The sequence below is a fragment of the Pleurodeles waltl genome, chromosome 7 (genome assembly GCF_031143425.1).
Source record: "Pleurodeles waltl isolate 20211129_DDA chromosome 7, aPleWal1.hap1.20221129, whole genome shotgun sequence".
NCBI classification, from domain to species: Eukaryota; Metazoa; Chordata; class Amphibia; order Caudata; family Salamandridae; genus Pleurodeles; species Pleurodeles waltl.
In genome coordinates this window covers 1,187,845,131-1,187,861,218 of record NC_090446.1, presented here as the reverse complement: position 1 = coordinate 1,187,861,218, position 16,088 = coordinate 1,187,845,131, and the positions used below count along the sequence as shown (strand labels likewise).

General features: G+C 42.3%; 1 protein-coding gene across 7 annotated transcripts in view; it reads right to left on the bottom strand.

The window, feature by feature from the left end:
- HEXD (hexosaminidase D) overlaps window positions 1-16,088 on the bottom strand; it is a 238,406-nt gene that overhangs the window by 54,085 nt on the left and 168,233 nt on the right. For all 7 annotated transcript variants that reach the window (XM_069200286.1, XM_069200283.1, XM_069200282.1 and 4 more), the window contains one exon: window positions 13,202-13,280. In XM_069200286.1, the coding sequence (XP_069056387.1) occupies window positions 13,202-13,280 (79 nt within the window). The remainder of the gene's footprint in view (window positions 1-13,201; window positions 13,281-16,088) is intronic.

Sequence of the window (16,088 nt, the reverse complement as noted above, 5' to 3'; positions counted from 1 at the left end):
GAAAGGGACCTAGGAGAGACGAATGACACAGAATGGGAGGCAGCCTTGATGCACCCGAGGAGAAATCGCTATAAAAAACAAATTAAGGAGACCTGACAGCCTTAGGATGGTCATCCCCCAACTTTTTTTGCCTGCCTCTCTCCATTTTTCTGACCCTGGCTTTAGAACCGATGCATTACCTCCCTGGACGCTGTAAGGGAATGACGCCGCAATGGCTCCAGCAACACATTACCTCCACAACTCAGTGCAACGTCTTTGTTTCTTTGTTTTCAAAGGTACTGTGCCTGAGAGTCCGTGCAACTCTGTGACCGGCACCTATGGCATCAAATTATTGGGAACAACTCCGTCAACAACGCTGTGATAGCCTCAGTTGGAGCTATTGTGTTTCTAAGCGCTTTAGTGGGATTTAATCTTTAAATAAAGTCATAACTTTGCTTGTATTGTATTGATAGCGACATGACATATGATGATGGGTAGATAAGTGTGATATAAGATGAGAGCAGGGATTCTTAGATATCTAGTATAACAACCCACCCAGGAGCCATGCAATGACCCACGAACATGCCAAGCACAGAACATACATACACACACACAAACACACACATACACACATGAATACACACACATATGCACACATAAATGAACATACAATACATATTTAAAACCATGGGTAAATATACTTAGTTAAACAGGTTTAAAGAGTGTGTGTGTAGTTTATTGTTATGACATAGTAGCTATACATATTTTCTAAAGAACTATACATAACTAGAAATACACACACAATCAGAAACAAATATTTATCAACATAGGCAAATGCAGTCGATAGTTGTTTGAATATGGTGGTTATGAAGGAAAGAGCCAACTCTTGAGTAGTTTTCTGAAGACAAGAAAGTTAACTGTGGCTCTTATAGTTGGGGGTAATGAATTCCATAGTTTGGCTGCTTGAACAGAGAAGGATGTACCACCTATAGTCTTTTTCTTGTATGGTGGTGTTCTAAGGCGGGGTGCCAATCTTGAGCGGAGGTTCCTGTTCCATGTATAGCTTTGTGGGTGATACAAAGCAGCTTGAAAGTGCATCTTCTGGCAACAGGTAACCAGTGTAGTGCTCTCAAGGCAGGGGAAATGTGGGCTTGCGGCTTTACATGTAATAGTAGCTTGGCTGCGGAGTTCTGAATACGTTGTAGTTTTTTCATAATAGATAGAGATGATCCATGGTAGAGACCATTGGCATAATCCAGTTTGGATAGTACAAGCGAGATAGTAGCTTGCACCTTGTGTGGAAATCCGAGGTGGGGGAAGATGCGTCAGAGTCTTCAAAGTGATGAAGCTTGTTCGTGCTAATTTGTCCACTTGGGCATTCATAGTTAACTTGGAGTCCATGGTGATTCTAAGGTTGTATCCTCATTGTGAAAGAGCAGAATGCTACCACTCACAGTAAAGCCAGCCGATAGATGGATAGAAATAGAAACTGAATTTTAATAAAAACAAAAGGCCTTGGTTAACGCCCAACATAATTAGGGGCCCAATTCTTAAAGAAAGTCACAAAAGTGCATCCATGGTATATGTCATTGCATTCATGCAGAATTATGGCTTTCATGAATTCTCAAGAATTTACAGAAGTAGACCAGAAAATCATACACCTGGAAAATATTTTGCGTACTGTATTTTAGCACGAGCAAATATGCATGTGTATATTTTCTCATGCGAAAAACTATTGAGCGTTTACAAGTTCACTTTCCCTCCAAACACTTTATCTCAACCCTGGAAAAACTTCTAATTCTGCCCTTGTAAGGAGTAAATTTCCAACCTTTCTGGGTAAGGGAAAAGATTACAGAAAAGCTGATGAAAATCCTTCAGACATACAAGTTAGTAGATTTGCACTGACTCAAAGGCATTCCAGTCATACAACTATTTCTTACTGCTTCCTCCAGCCCGTCTATGTAGATCTGCAGAAAAGTGGCAAAATTGGGAAACTGCTAGTATTCAAGCCGTACTATAGCATTAGCCCTGGCATACTCAGAGAGGCTCTTATCAGAGTTCTTATATAATAAGACTGTTGCCATAATTTGTCGCCGCACTACATGGCACCAAAGGGACAAGTAGATTTTTTTACAGGACAAGTAGATATATGAAGCATCTTGTCCCACGGACAAGTAGATATTATATTAAATTCCACACCCCTGGAAGGAAACAGGGGGATGATTTGCTTGGGGTAGTTCTGATTTATAGTTTTGAAAATGCCTTATCAACGCTGCCCGCCCCAGGCTTGTAGGCGGACAGCTGTGTTAAATGAGGCCTGTCTGTTCTAGTTGACTGCTGCCAGCCCACTGGGCTGTAGACGAACAGCTGTTTATGTTCAGGTTATACTAAGGCCATGAATAAACAGAATTGATTTATAAAATGTTGTGTTTAAACTGGCGTTTTCACGTAGCTATATTGTCACTTTCACCTTTGTTTTTATATATTTGTTTTTAATATGCAAGTACTCTGCCAATTTAAGACAGTAAAGGGCCATTAGAATCCCAGCATTATCACAGTGACAGCTGCTTCCTCAGATTTCCTCCCCTTAGTGACGATTCAATTTTTCTGTTTTATTTTCATATTAAAATCATTCTGTACTGCAATGATTGCTTCACTCAATGTCTTTTTTTAGATTGTTTTTCTGAAAGTGGCGTTTATTTTTCAGCCCTCGTATTTTTACATATTTCTTATTTTCCCTTGTCTCCAAAGGCTGCGTCCTGTCAAAATCGTCCTGCATTAAAATGCGATAAAAGATTTCTGGAAACGCAAATCACATACATTTTAATGCACAGCAATACACAGCAGCCTATCCAAAGCTGTTGTTACCACATTCACTGTTTTTCATTTACAAATAATGCCCAAATGTGAAAAAATTACCCTGAAGAATTATCTTAACACCAATGCCTTTCACTACAATGAAAAAATAAATAAGAAAATAAAGGCAATGTAGCAAGTAAGGCAGGAGGTGCCAAAAGCTGAAAACAGCACACTTCTTCTTTAAGCCAGCAGCTTTCTCTGGCTGATTATGCCTGCACTGGCAAGTTTTTTTTAAGGACCCAGTTCTTTAGATGTCACACTTACTGAGACATTGAAAATAATTTCCATTAATTATAGTTCCCTATTCACAAAGATTGAACCCATTGGCTTTCCATCGTTTTGACCTCATTATCTATTTTTTCTAAACCTGTGTGGTGCTTTTTTGTGGTGTTTTCACTGTGTTACTGTATGAGTTATTGTACAAATACTTTACGCATTGCATTCTAAATTAAGCCTGCCTGCTCGCTGCCAAGCTAACAGAGGGTGAGCACAGGATAATTTGGGCTGTGTTGTGACTTGCCCTGACTAGGATTGTGGCCCCTACTTGAACAACGGTGTATACCTCTGCCAACAAGAGACCCCATTTCTAACAAAGGCTGATACAATTAAAATCCTGCACAGGGTGTATTATGACAGGGCATGCCTACTCAAGTTTGGATGGGCAGCATACCCCCACTGCATAAGGTGTGGAGCAGACAAAGGATTGTTCCTACACACACTCTGGGACTGTCCTCGCATATAAACATATTAGTTACCAATCCTGGGAGAGGTGAGAGCAGTGCTGGACCAAGAAATCTCAGTTGACCCTAAATATGTCCTACTGGGAATACCAACTGATATAGATGTTCCACGCCCCAAGCTTCTTTTTAGTAACCTAGGCCTATTAGTGGCCAAAAGAGATTTCACTAAACACTGAGTGGCCACAGAGATGCCCACTATTAGGTAATGGAAAACGGGAATGGACTTATATATGATGGCCGAAAAGGCAACATATAAAGCTAGAGGATGCCTGAGGAAGTTACACAGGATATGGGGCCCCTTGAAAAAACACTACGGGCACTGACAAAGGGGGTAGGGTGGAAGGGCATTCGCGCAAAACAGTTCCAACACCACACAACAGAGGTCGGCCTGGAGCACAACTCCGGCGGTCGCCGGTCTGATAGTTATGTCGTAATTGTACTAAATTGTATCTTGGTGAAAATTAACTGAAAAATGATCCATTCTAATGTAACTGTTGATCCAAATGCCCGATTGGGCACTTTGCTTTTTTTGATGAAAATTCCAATAAAAATAATTATACATAAAAGATTTTAAAAAAAGATTTTTTTAAGGTCATCAGGGCATGACTCTGCAGAACAGAGCTGCGTCTATGAGGGGGCCCCATGAAACGTCTCTTCCAGCCACCGTGTGATTATTTAATTATAAGTGGGTTTGTGCAATCTAGCCTACTTAGAGATGTACTTTATTGTTTCTACTACAGGTTCAGCGTGTCATCAAAACATGGCTGTAATAAGAAACGTACGCCACTGGACTCTTGTAATAAGCTATCAGAAACACCGTAAAGACGTAGTAGTGCTGGCTCATCTTTCCATTCACTGAAGCTGTAGAGTTCGCCTCATCCACCACTGCATGCTGGCCTGCATCGGGGCTAAGTCCTGTAAATACCTGCACACACAAGACTCGCTGGCCCGCTTGCACTGCCTCCAGCTGCTTCATACTCGGAGTGGGAGCTGCATCCAGATTGTCCTGTGCAAACGTTCCCACCTCTGGATTTCCATCGACAAGCGACCAGCTGCCGTTCAACAATTGCTACCATACGGGACCCACCTCCTGACACTTTCCTTGCTAACAGTTCTTTTGCCGCCATTCACTTTTGATGCCACCTACTTGCTATGCCCCACCAGTAAGCCCTGATAAATGGAGAGAGTGTCCCATAAAAAACGTGCCCCCCGCCCCCATTCTCTCCATTAAGGACGCACAACTTACTAATTATGCCAGATCAGGCGTGAGCAGTACATTCAATATTTTCTTAATTGGATTCGGAGAAATTAAATTCTGCTCTTTTAAAAACAGAAAAACAAAACTACATGTCCAGAATGCAAAGAGAAAAAACCCAAGGCTAGAAAAGGTACTCATGCCTGACCTTGGACAATTTGAGAGAACAGTGAATGAGTGCAGAGTCCTACTTAATGTATGGAATAAAATACCGCTAATTGTACATTAAAAGGATACAAGATGTGGCTTAACAGCCAGAGCTGGCGACTCTGGAACTGGGGAACCACGTTTGAGTCGTGGCGTCAGTTCAACATCCTGTAATTCTGGGCAAAGCACTTAATCACCCTGTGCCTAAAAACAAAAACAAAAAAACTGCAAAGCCAACAACTATCGCCTTTGGGACCTACTGGCTTTAACAAAATCTTTTGCTGCTGCTGTAAGGTATCACCAGGTTACTGTGCTGCATGGCCAGAGGGAAAACAAGTATGACGACGTAGCTGTGTCATTATGCATGCGCAACTACAAAAGAACAGTTAAAAAAAATGAAAATGTATTGGAAAACCATTTTTTTTAGTTGAAGGTGGAGGGGCCAGCAGCGCTTTGCTGCCTAGTCTCCACACTACTAGCAAAAATAAATTATATCAAAAAATATTTTAAATAACATAGTGGCCGTGAGGGGCAATAGAGTAATGGGTGGGGTGAGCAACGGGGAGAGGGAGGGCGAGGGAAAAAGTAGAGCAGAAGAGGAGCATCACGTGGTCAGGGCAGAAACACGACTGAGAAAGCAACACGGACCTTTACAGATTGATGTTGAACCGATACTTTATGCTTAATGCATTCTGGTAATGTCCAGACACAACACGGACTGAAGGCAAGATGTGAGCCTGTGAGATACCCTCCCGAATGCCAACAAACAGCTTCCCGGGGGGGAATGTAATCTAACAGGAACAAATCATTCCATGGGGCAATCATACCTTATTGAACCGGGTAACTACTTTCAGAGGAGAGAGCAAGTTGGTCCTTGCTTTATGACCTAAAAAGAAAGCCTGAAACAAGCTGTGATGATTCACACCTGCCATATGGAGAAGACATAGTAGTGCGGGGAAGCAGACACATTGACCAACTGAGCCAGTGAATAATCCAGAGTCTTAAAGCTGTTTGATCTATTCTGGTACATTTCAAGCTATAGACAACTGGGGCTGAGTTATGTGGCTGTTTTATCTCTGTCCTGAGTCTACGGTAACCAGAACCGAACTAAGGGCCATATGTACGAACACATTTTCCCATTGACACAGAATGGGAAAAACCCTTTGCTACATCTGGCCCTAAGCCTCAAGGAGAGTGGCAAAGGGTCAAAATGGGGTAGAAGCAGTGCACGTTCGGTTCCACTTTCGCCACAATAAGTGTTTTCATGTGGTTCCTTTTTTGAGCATTTCCTTACAGCCCTGGTGGGAAACGTTTTTTTTGGTTCCTTCAAATCGGACCATCTGACATTTACAGAGATGCTAGGGAATGTAAGACGGATGGTAATTTTCATTGAACACTGACTTTTCCTCAGCCGAGAACCTTCGAAAGGGAGTGTACGTCAACAACAACTCTAGAAATCGATACACCATGGTTCAGAAGAGGATGTAAATAATAAACACTAGTCCAGCTACGGCGCAGAGAGGGTTAAATAAAAGTGGCAAAAAATCAGTTACATGCATTTCTTTTGTTGCTAATGTGCTGCTTTTTGTAAACAAATGAGTAAACTATATCCCGCCGCAATACAATGCAAGAGAAATACAAAGAATTCCAACAATGAGGTTAAAAGATAGAAGCAAAACACTGTCACGCATGCTGGTAGTGCTCCACGGCGACTATAGGTGATCACATACTCACTGTCTTTTACTCAGCCCCAAACCTTCAAGAGGATGTGTGCATCACACACAGCTATGGACCCGATTACGAGTTTGGTGGTCTGAAGACCACCAGACTTGTGGTGGACGTCGGACCACCGCAGCTGTGGCAGATCGACCGCTACATTACAAGATTGGCGGTTGGTGCTGCCAGAAGACCGCCTTTTCCACCAGGATCCAGACAGGATGGCTGCAGTCGTGGTTGTATCAGCCACAGAGGTGCTGAAGTCAGCACTGTTGTGCTTATTACACAACTGCCATAAAAAGGCTGGTGGAGAACAATTGCAGGGGCCCCCTCCCAGCAATGTCAGAATACGCAGTGTCTGCTGTGCAGACAGTATGCATTCCAAGAGTGCTAGGGGGCCTCACTGCAAGTTTCTTGGTTTCCGCCGGTCAGCCCAGTGGAAAACCTGTAATGAGGCCAGTGGGGAGGCCGCCAAATCGGTCTCTACATGACGGCATGCACCTCAAAGGAGAGAGCAGGAAGTGAAAAAATATAATGTGCTGGCCAATCAGAAGCACATAAATTAGAACGACGTTGGATAAAGCCAATGGTAAGTTCAGGTAAGTAAGAGGCAGGTTCTAAGCCCCTTTTATGATTTTTTTTATCCACAAAAGATTTTGCATGCACAGCACGCAAGCCCATGAATGCAGGCGAAACCTAAACATTAATGTATAATGTAAATGGGGTTCATGTAAAGTGCGCCAATACTTTCGGATCAAGTTTGCGCTATATAAAACTGCAAGAAAAAAAAAAAGGATATCGCAAGTCACTAATGTGTTCCATGAACCTTTGCAAATCACCTCTGAACATGTGGTCCTTGTGCCTCTATACAGTAAAGACACTCCCATTAACTTATTGCATCCGTATAATATGGAGTTGTGGGTACATTGTTCTATATAATACATGAGCTACATTGTTATTAGCACCAGTATACCTTAGGTTCAAACAAGTTCAGGCTGTTTACTGATAAAGAAGAACTGGAAAATTTCTAGAAGTTTAAAAAACATTAACAAAGCCAACTGCTTAGCAATTGTAACAGATTTCCTCGCACAAAGAATAGCAATTATACACGCGGCAGCAAAGCAAACTTCCCTCACACAAAAATTAGGCGGAGCCCTAGGCCTGTTTCCTGTTGCAGCCACCTGAATGATCAATGCTCCTGGCATGATTTAAACACCTGGTACCATACCGTGTAACTTTTGTACGCACATGACACCAAATGCACATTTGCCGTGCAACAGAGACTAGTTAGGTATGGTTAACTAGGGCTGCCAAGTCTGCTTTTGAGTGACATTTTGTTTGTTTGTAGTGTGTTACTATGTGACATTCCCAGTCACAGGTGTGACACTTGAGTGACGCTGTATTGCAGTTGTAGTTGGTGACCCAAGCTGTGATACCACCCAGCAGTAGCAGGATTTTCCCTTCCTGGTGTAATCGCTGCCCCAAACAGAGGGCTTGCCTTAGCAGCAGTAGGAATGATTCTAGTAACACAAATTGACTTCAGTGTGGGCTCTGCAGGACTCCCCTGGTTGTAACATTTCCCTGAAGGGCGCCTGCCGCCATCACCTGCGTATTAAAATCAAGGGCCCATACATCCTGCATTGCTTTGGTGTCACTGATAACTGTTTTAACAAATGAAGAGTAATTTCAGATGCAATCATTCATCAGTAGCTGACGAATTCCCTGCTGCTCCCTTTTATGTCGTGAATAAATCAGGATTTATTTTTAACAATGTTTAGCTGGCAAGTGACCATTTAGTATGTGGGACGTCACTTGTCAGTTCGGACTTTTCAATCCTTTTTTCTTTGCATTCTGGGACTTGTAGTTTGACTTTTGCAATTAGAAATTTTAGTGTAACTACTCAAAACGCAAATTGGTATCAGCTGAAAACCCTTGCTCAGAACTGGTTAAAGGCATCTTGGCAACGATGATCACTGAAGAGACTCTAGAGATTTTGCCCGAATTCCCCTTCCAGCACTAGTATTATTACACTGAACAGGCGTCTGTTGCCAGCCTGCCTTCTCACATGAACTCTGTTTGTCAGCTGAACTCTCTGCTGAGAGTCACACAATCCATTGTCTGAATGAGCATGCCGATAATGCAGTTGGCAAGGGGTACAGAAACGTTCAATTAACATGTTTTCAGAATGGAAACTGAGCTCACCTTATAAGCGTGACTCACTTTAGACCTTGCGGTAATGTGCAAAATATTCTCATATGCGTTAGGTTAACCCTAGATGAGTGGCACTTGGCAGGGCTGGTCAACGTGATCTTGCGATTGCCTTTGCAGTTGAGTGACTTAGCGACGCAAGATGCTCAAGGTCAGTCCTCATTTCCTCTTAGATTCTGGTTGTTGCTAGGATCGTCTCCAACTTTGAATCTACTACTTAGGGAGAGTGAAAGTGATCACCATTGCTCTAGTACCAGCGGAACTCATCTACCACAACTGCATTCTGTCAACTGTGTTTAGAAATTGGCGCTACTACCCTGTATGAATTTGATTGGTTTTGTGTACAGTTTTTCTAAAGGAATAGGCAATAGACACTAGCATCTCTCCTGGTCCGGTGGCCCAGTACACGAGAACTGGGACAAGTGATATTGAAGACTTCGACACAAAAGAAAAAGTATTTGAAGGGGAAAGCACATTTTGTTAGTTGCTGATTTGGAAACACTGGGCATACAAGCCATGCACAGATTTCCAATTAAACTAAAATTAGAACACCAGGGCAAGTATGTATTTATAGAAAATGGGGATGACAAGGCCTTTACTACTCAAATAAGGGGAGTGAATGCCTGAAAAGTGATACAAGATTACACTGTTGGTGATACAGTTATATCTTTTGGAATCTGGGGGCTGGCTCCTCGCACTGTGGGCCAAGATGGGGGACCTCTGTGGGTGATGAATGGGACTGACAAAAGCTAACTCCCATAGATATTGCATTTTGTGCATGAACTTATTTATTCTTTTGCCTCCCTTCCTCCTTTCTCTTTTTGGCCCGAGTAAGAGGGCCTATGTCTCTGCAGCACGTCAATCTCTGCACTGACTTCCCATGACAGAGCATATTTCCATTAAGATACTATGCTTGGTAAAAACGCTCCTTAATCTACAAACTCAAATTACTGACCTCTGAAAAAATCCATCAGCGGATCTCGTGGTGGCAACTTATTACTTAAGGCAGTCACATATTTTCTGTCCAGGATCTGCTCAATTGGAACGCCTTACTAGCAGAAATTAGGTCAGGCAAGATAAAGAAAAAATGGAAGTCTCATCAATTTGAAAGGATGTATTTTAGACCAGGACCAAAAGATCCCCTGAGGTGGCAGGCACAATATAAATTGTGCCACTCACTTCCCCCAATAGACCACTTTGTTTTATGTCTGTTCCTTTTGTTTATTAATTAGACACATCTAAAAGTAATGATTTGCTTTCTGAGGTATTCGAGGTATACCATATCATTCAGGATGATTTTTAGAATGATAACCTTATGTGCTTAGAATAAAAATATCTGTAATCAAAATGGGTATATTTACTAATTCTGTTTGTGTATTTTACCCTCTCATAGAATCATTTCCTTTCTTGCCCACAAATGTCTTTTCTTGGTGTACTGACTGGTGTGTTCTCAGTGTAGCTGAGCACAACATTTGGATGTGTGATGTCTCCAGGCATACTACAATTGGGTGCCTGTGCATTATCATATGCTAAAGTCTCTTTTTACGCATGAAACACCTAGTCAAAGTTTTACACAAAAAAGTTACTTAGCTTTAGTAACAATATTTGTGGTGGATATAGTATCTTCCCATCGATTCCTCATCTTAAGAATATTCCTCCAGGAGCATGAGTCATCCAGAAACATTTCACAAGCAATAGTTCTCCAGTGCTTCTAGTTGACTCCATGTGGCTTCAGCCGTGACTCCTCCTGGTGGACTTGGTGCCACTGGAGTATTCTAGGAGCCAATAAGTATGCTGGTGGCAGACTGTGGTGCTTTATTGTGGTATCCCCATTGATGCTTGGGTAGAGGAACCAAGAGAGAATTTTGACCGACAAAAATAGTAAAAAATAATTTTGCATACCTTCAGATTTTACTAATGATCCCAGTATCTCATGAACGGGGGATGGAGTGCAGTGAGGCATCTGCAGGAATATAATTATCCTAAGCAAGAATGACCACCATGCATAGATCAGCCACTGGAACGCATGGGAGAGAGCACAAATGGAGTGGACACAAATGCCGTCCGGAGGATCCTTCTTAGCTAAAGCACAGAAGATCATGATACAAATGATGACTCAATGAGAAATGCAAAGTTTGGTCCCCGCTTTGCACTTTTTCGCTCTGGCAAAGCACACAAAGACATGAAAATCCACTCTGTTCCACTAAAAACAATCTATGTAATAGGACGCAGCATATCCAGGATTCAGCCTATGCAGCCACCCTCCTCTTTGTTGGTGTGAGGACAGTGGTTCCAAACCTGTGGTCCGGGGGTCCACGAAACCTTCTCAGGGGTCCGCAACTGCATAGAAAACTAAATAATATTAACAGATTAGGAACCCAGCTTTCAGTAATAACTCACTTGAGGGTCCCCGGATACCGATAATGATTCAGTAGGGGTCCCTGGGTTACAGTAATGATAAAGTGGGGGTCCACAAAAGTCAAAAGGTTAGGAACCACTGGTATGAGGAGAAAGAAAGAAGACCGTATTTGGTTAAAAAACATGAAATGTGAACAAATCGAGAGGGCTCCAACTGAGCAGGTCGAAGTTATTGCCAACAAAAGTAATGTATAATTTGTGAAATATCACTTTTTCTGGGTCTTTGGTTCGTAACAACCAACCCACCTAGTGACAAATATAGGTCACAGAGCACTGGTGGTGAACACTGAACCTCATGACAAGCCCATATAACCCCACCTTGTAGTTACCTAAATGCTGATGACACAACATATGGACATAGTAACTGAGTACTGTTCATGACTGGTGATGAATTTCATCAGCATTATGTTGTGATGTTTACTTAGTGATAAGTTGTACATATATTCCCCCCTCGTGCCCAGTTGCTGCAAGCCGCATGATCCCCTCGCTCCAGGCCCCTCTATGTCATGTTATGTTTCCTTTTAGAATGTATCCTTCAAACCCCCGGCAGCTGAGTTCTGGCCAACGCTATCGCCGATCACCATCTCTGAAGCTGGGGACATTTATGATACTACGTTTTGGCGACAAGCTGTGCCAGTCACTGCAAAGAAAGGATTTTGCTTCTACTAGTTCTCGCTGGGGTTTTGCACTCTCCAGCGCATCACGATTCACACCGCTGAGACCTTCCTAGGCTCCTCCGCCTCCCTGGACTGCTTTCCAGGATTTTTTGGGCGGCTTTCCTTTGACGATCCTACAAGTATTGCTAGACACCTCATGCTGCCATATTTGAAACTGCTTGGTGTGCCTGCCGAGCTTATTCACACCGTGAGCCTCCCAGCACCCTTTACGTAATGTGATTTAATTTACAGGAAAACGTTGGTTTTTCAAACAACTACACGACCTGCAAACAACTACATATGCTCATACTTATTATTAGTATAAATTTATATATACACGTGTTTCGTCGTGAGAGACAATAATCTCAGTGACTTCCTCAGGGCTCAACAAAGTATTTGGAGCAAAGTTGATAACGAGAGCTCCAATAGCTCTCCAAGTAATCTAAATCCTGTATTCAACATTGTAGTGGTAAATCCAAGTGTGTGTATAAGAGGTGTTTGTTGGTACACTTTATGTCTCTAGAAGAATCGAAGGACATGAAATAACATGTCCCAAGGGGCTGAATTCCACTCACCGGTCGGCATGCTGGTTAACAATAAGGACAATGCAACTGCCCGAGCTTTTTGCTTTACTTAGGCCTCATCCCACCATCTCATTGGCTGAGCCTCTGCCAGCCTCAGGCAGTGAGAGAACAGCTATGATCCCTCCTCCTGTCAAAGGATGCACAGGCCAGCACAGAAGCAGGATAAAACATGATGGTACTGTAGCACATGTGTATCAACTGAAACTACCAAAAAACTGAATAAAAAGATTTTTAAAAATGGTACTGCAGCACATCAAGTGAAATAGGTAAATGTGTGCAAATGAGCACCATACACCCTTCGCACAAGCATAACAGGCTGATTAGAACCAAGACCACTGCAGCATTCGTGCATGCTATCATCTTTGTGGATTTCATATTTGAACAAGTAAGGCTTTTGCACGGCTTAGCTTGTACCCAATGCCCATAGAGAATCAACTTTCAAGAGATGGATTGACCAACTGAAAAAGCCTTAATGTTCTTTGAGAGATGAATGTCAGCTGGGAAAACATCGAATTTTCAAAATACTCCTTCCCAGCCTGACTTTATCCAATGTTCCTCAAGGCCAGAATAGCAACTAGAAGTTCCGAAGCATAACTGAAAAGAAATAGTTTAAAAAATCATTCAACGGAGATGGTTTACCTCATGATGTTTTCAATGTCCAGACTGGCTATTCCCAATGACTGCTCCACAACTTCTTTGACTTTTGTTGTATAGTCACCTACCAAAACAATATAATAGTGAAACTATATGAGACTTTACATCTTCAGAGTTTACCCAAAACCTACTACTGACAAACACATGAACACAGTACAACAATATTATTGCGCATTTGAGGTAAACTGTGTATACACAATTCCTATATAACCCAACATGGTATTGGTGCCCCAGGTAAGCTGTATTTTTTTTTATTCTGGGAGTCATGCAGAACAACTTTAAAAGGCACTGCACATTTTGTGTTTTTGCAAACTCCTCTCAGGCCTAAAAAGAATACAAGAGACCACGCAGACAGATTACAAAGCTGCACAATGCTTATCAGGGTTTCATTACAAATGGGAGATTTGTTTTCACTTTTGTTCACAATAACAAACAATTTTAAAACAAACCTTGGTAAATCCAGTAGGTCTGACCATTTTTACTGCATGCTATCATGCTTGTTTGTGTAGTGAGTATAGAAAAAAAAGCGTGTCGTTTCTATAGCATCCATTGACTGATGGTTTTGTCGGCATTTGGTCCATAAACATGGCAGCCATTTTGATACGGTAAAACACTAATACAGTATGTAATGAAAATGTCACTTACCCAGTGTACATCTGTTCGTGGCATCAGTCGCAGTAGATTCGCATGTTCTGCAATAGCTCGCCATCTGGTGTTGGGCCGGAGTGTTACAAGTTGTTTTTCTTCGAAGAAGTCTTTCGAGTCACGGGACCGAGTGACTCCTCCTTTTGTCTCCATTGCGCATGGGCGTCGACTCCATCTTCGATTGTTTTTCCCCCGCAGAGGGTGAGGTAGGAGTTGAATTGTAGTAATAGTGCCCATGCAATGGAGTGACTAAGTATGCACCTATTTAAGGTTGAGATGATACATATATAAATAATTGAAGGTAACTTCCAAACTGCTACAGGCTCCCGGGGAGGCGGGTGGGCACATGCGAATCTACTGCGACTGATGCCACGAACAGATGTACACTGGGTAAGTGACATTTTCAGTTCGATGGCATCTGTCGCTGTAGATACGCATGTTCTGCATAGACTAGTAAGCAGTTATTTCCCCCAAAGCGGTGGATCAGCCTGTAGGAGTGGAAGTAGTCTGAAATAATGTCCTTAATACGGCTTGACCTACTGTGGCTTGTTGTGCGGATAACACGTCTACACAGTAGTGCTTGGTGAATGTGTGAGGCGTAGACCATGTGGCTGCCTTACATATTTCTTGCATTGGGATGTTTCCTAGAAAGGCCATGGTAGCACCTTTCTTTCTGGTTGAGTGTGCCCTTGGTGTAATGGGCAGCTGTCGTTTAGCTTTAAGGTAGCAGATTTGGATGCATTTAACTATCCATCTGGCTATACCTTGTTTTGAAATTGGGTTTCCTGCGTGAGGTTTTTGAAATGCAATAAAGAGTGGTTTAGTCTTTCTGATGTTTTTTGTTCTGTCAATGTAATACATTAATGCTCTTTTGACATCTAATGTATGTAGTGCCCTTTCAGCTACGGTATCTGGCTGTGGAAAGAACACTGGAAGTTCCACTGTTTGATTTAGATGGAACGGTGAAATAACCTTTGGCAAAAATTTAGGATTGGTCCTTAGGACGACTTTATTTTTGTGTAGTTGTATAAAAGGTTCCTGTATAGTAAACGCCTGAATCTCGCTTACTCTTCTTAGGGAAGTAATGGCGATGAGAAATGCCACCTTCCAGGTTAGGAACTGTATGTCGCAGGAGTGCATGGGTTCAAAAGGTGGACCCATAAGTCTAGTTAGGACAACATTTAGGTTCCATGAAGGAACAGGTAGTGTTCTTGGTGGTATAATTCTCCTAAGGCCCTCCATGAATGCTTTAATGACTGGTATTTTATATAGGGAAGTTGAATAGGTAGTTTGCAGGTATGCAGATATTGCTGCAAGGTGAATCTTAATGGAAGAGAAAGCTAGGTTAGATTTTTGTAAGTGAAGCAAGTAACCCACTACTTGTTCTGGAGTTGTGTGTAATGGTTGTATTTGATTAATATGGCAGTAGCAAACAAACCTCTTCCATTTACTTGCATAGCAGTGCCTGGTGGATGGCCTTTTTGCTTGTTTTATGACTTCCATACATTCTTGGGTAAGTTGTAAGTGCCCGAATTCTAGGATTTCAGGAGCCAGATTGCTAGATTCAGCGATGCTGGATCTGGGTGTCTGATCTTTTGGTTGTGCTGTGTCAACAGATCTGGCCTGTTGGGCAATTTGATGCAGGGTACCACTGATAGGTCTAGCAGCGTTGTGTACCAGGGTTGCCTTGCCCAAGTTGGTGCTATCAATATGAGTTTGAGTTTGCTTTGACTGAGTTTGTTTACCAGGTAAGGAAGGAGAGGGAGAGGAGGAAAAGCGTAAGCAAATATCCCTGACCAGTTCATCCATAGGGCATTGCCATCGGATTGTTTGTGTGGGTATCTGGATGCGAAGTTTTGGCATTTTGCGTTCTCCCTTGTCGCAAACAAGTCTATCTGAGGTGTTCCCCAGAGTTTGAAATAAGTGTTCAGAATTTGGGGGTGAATTTCCCATTCGTGGACCTGTTGGTGATCTCGAGAGAGATTGTCTGCGAGTTGGTTTTGTATCCCTGGTATAAACTGTGCAATTAGGCGAATTTGGTTGTGAATTGCCCAATGCCAAATTTTTTGTGCTAGCAGGCTTAACTGCGTGGAGTGCGTCCCCCCCTGCTTGTTTAGATAATACATTGTTGTCATGTTGTCTGTTTTGACGAGAATGTATTTGTGAACTATTATTGGTTGGAAAGCTTTTAGTGCTTGAAAAACTGCTAGAAGTTCTAGGTGACTGG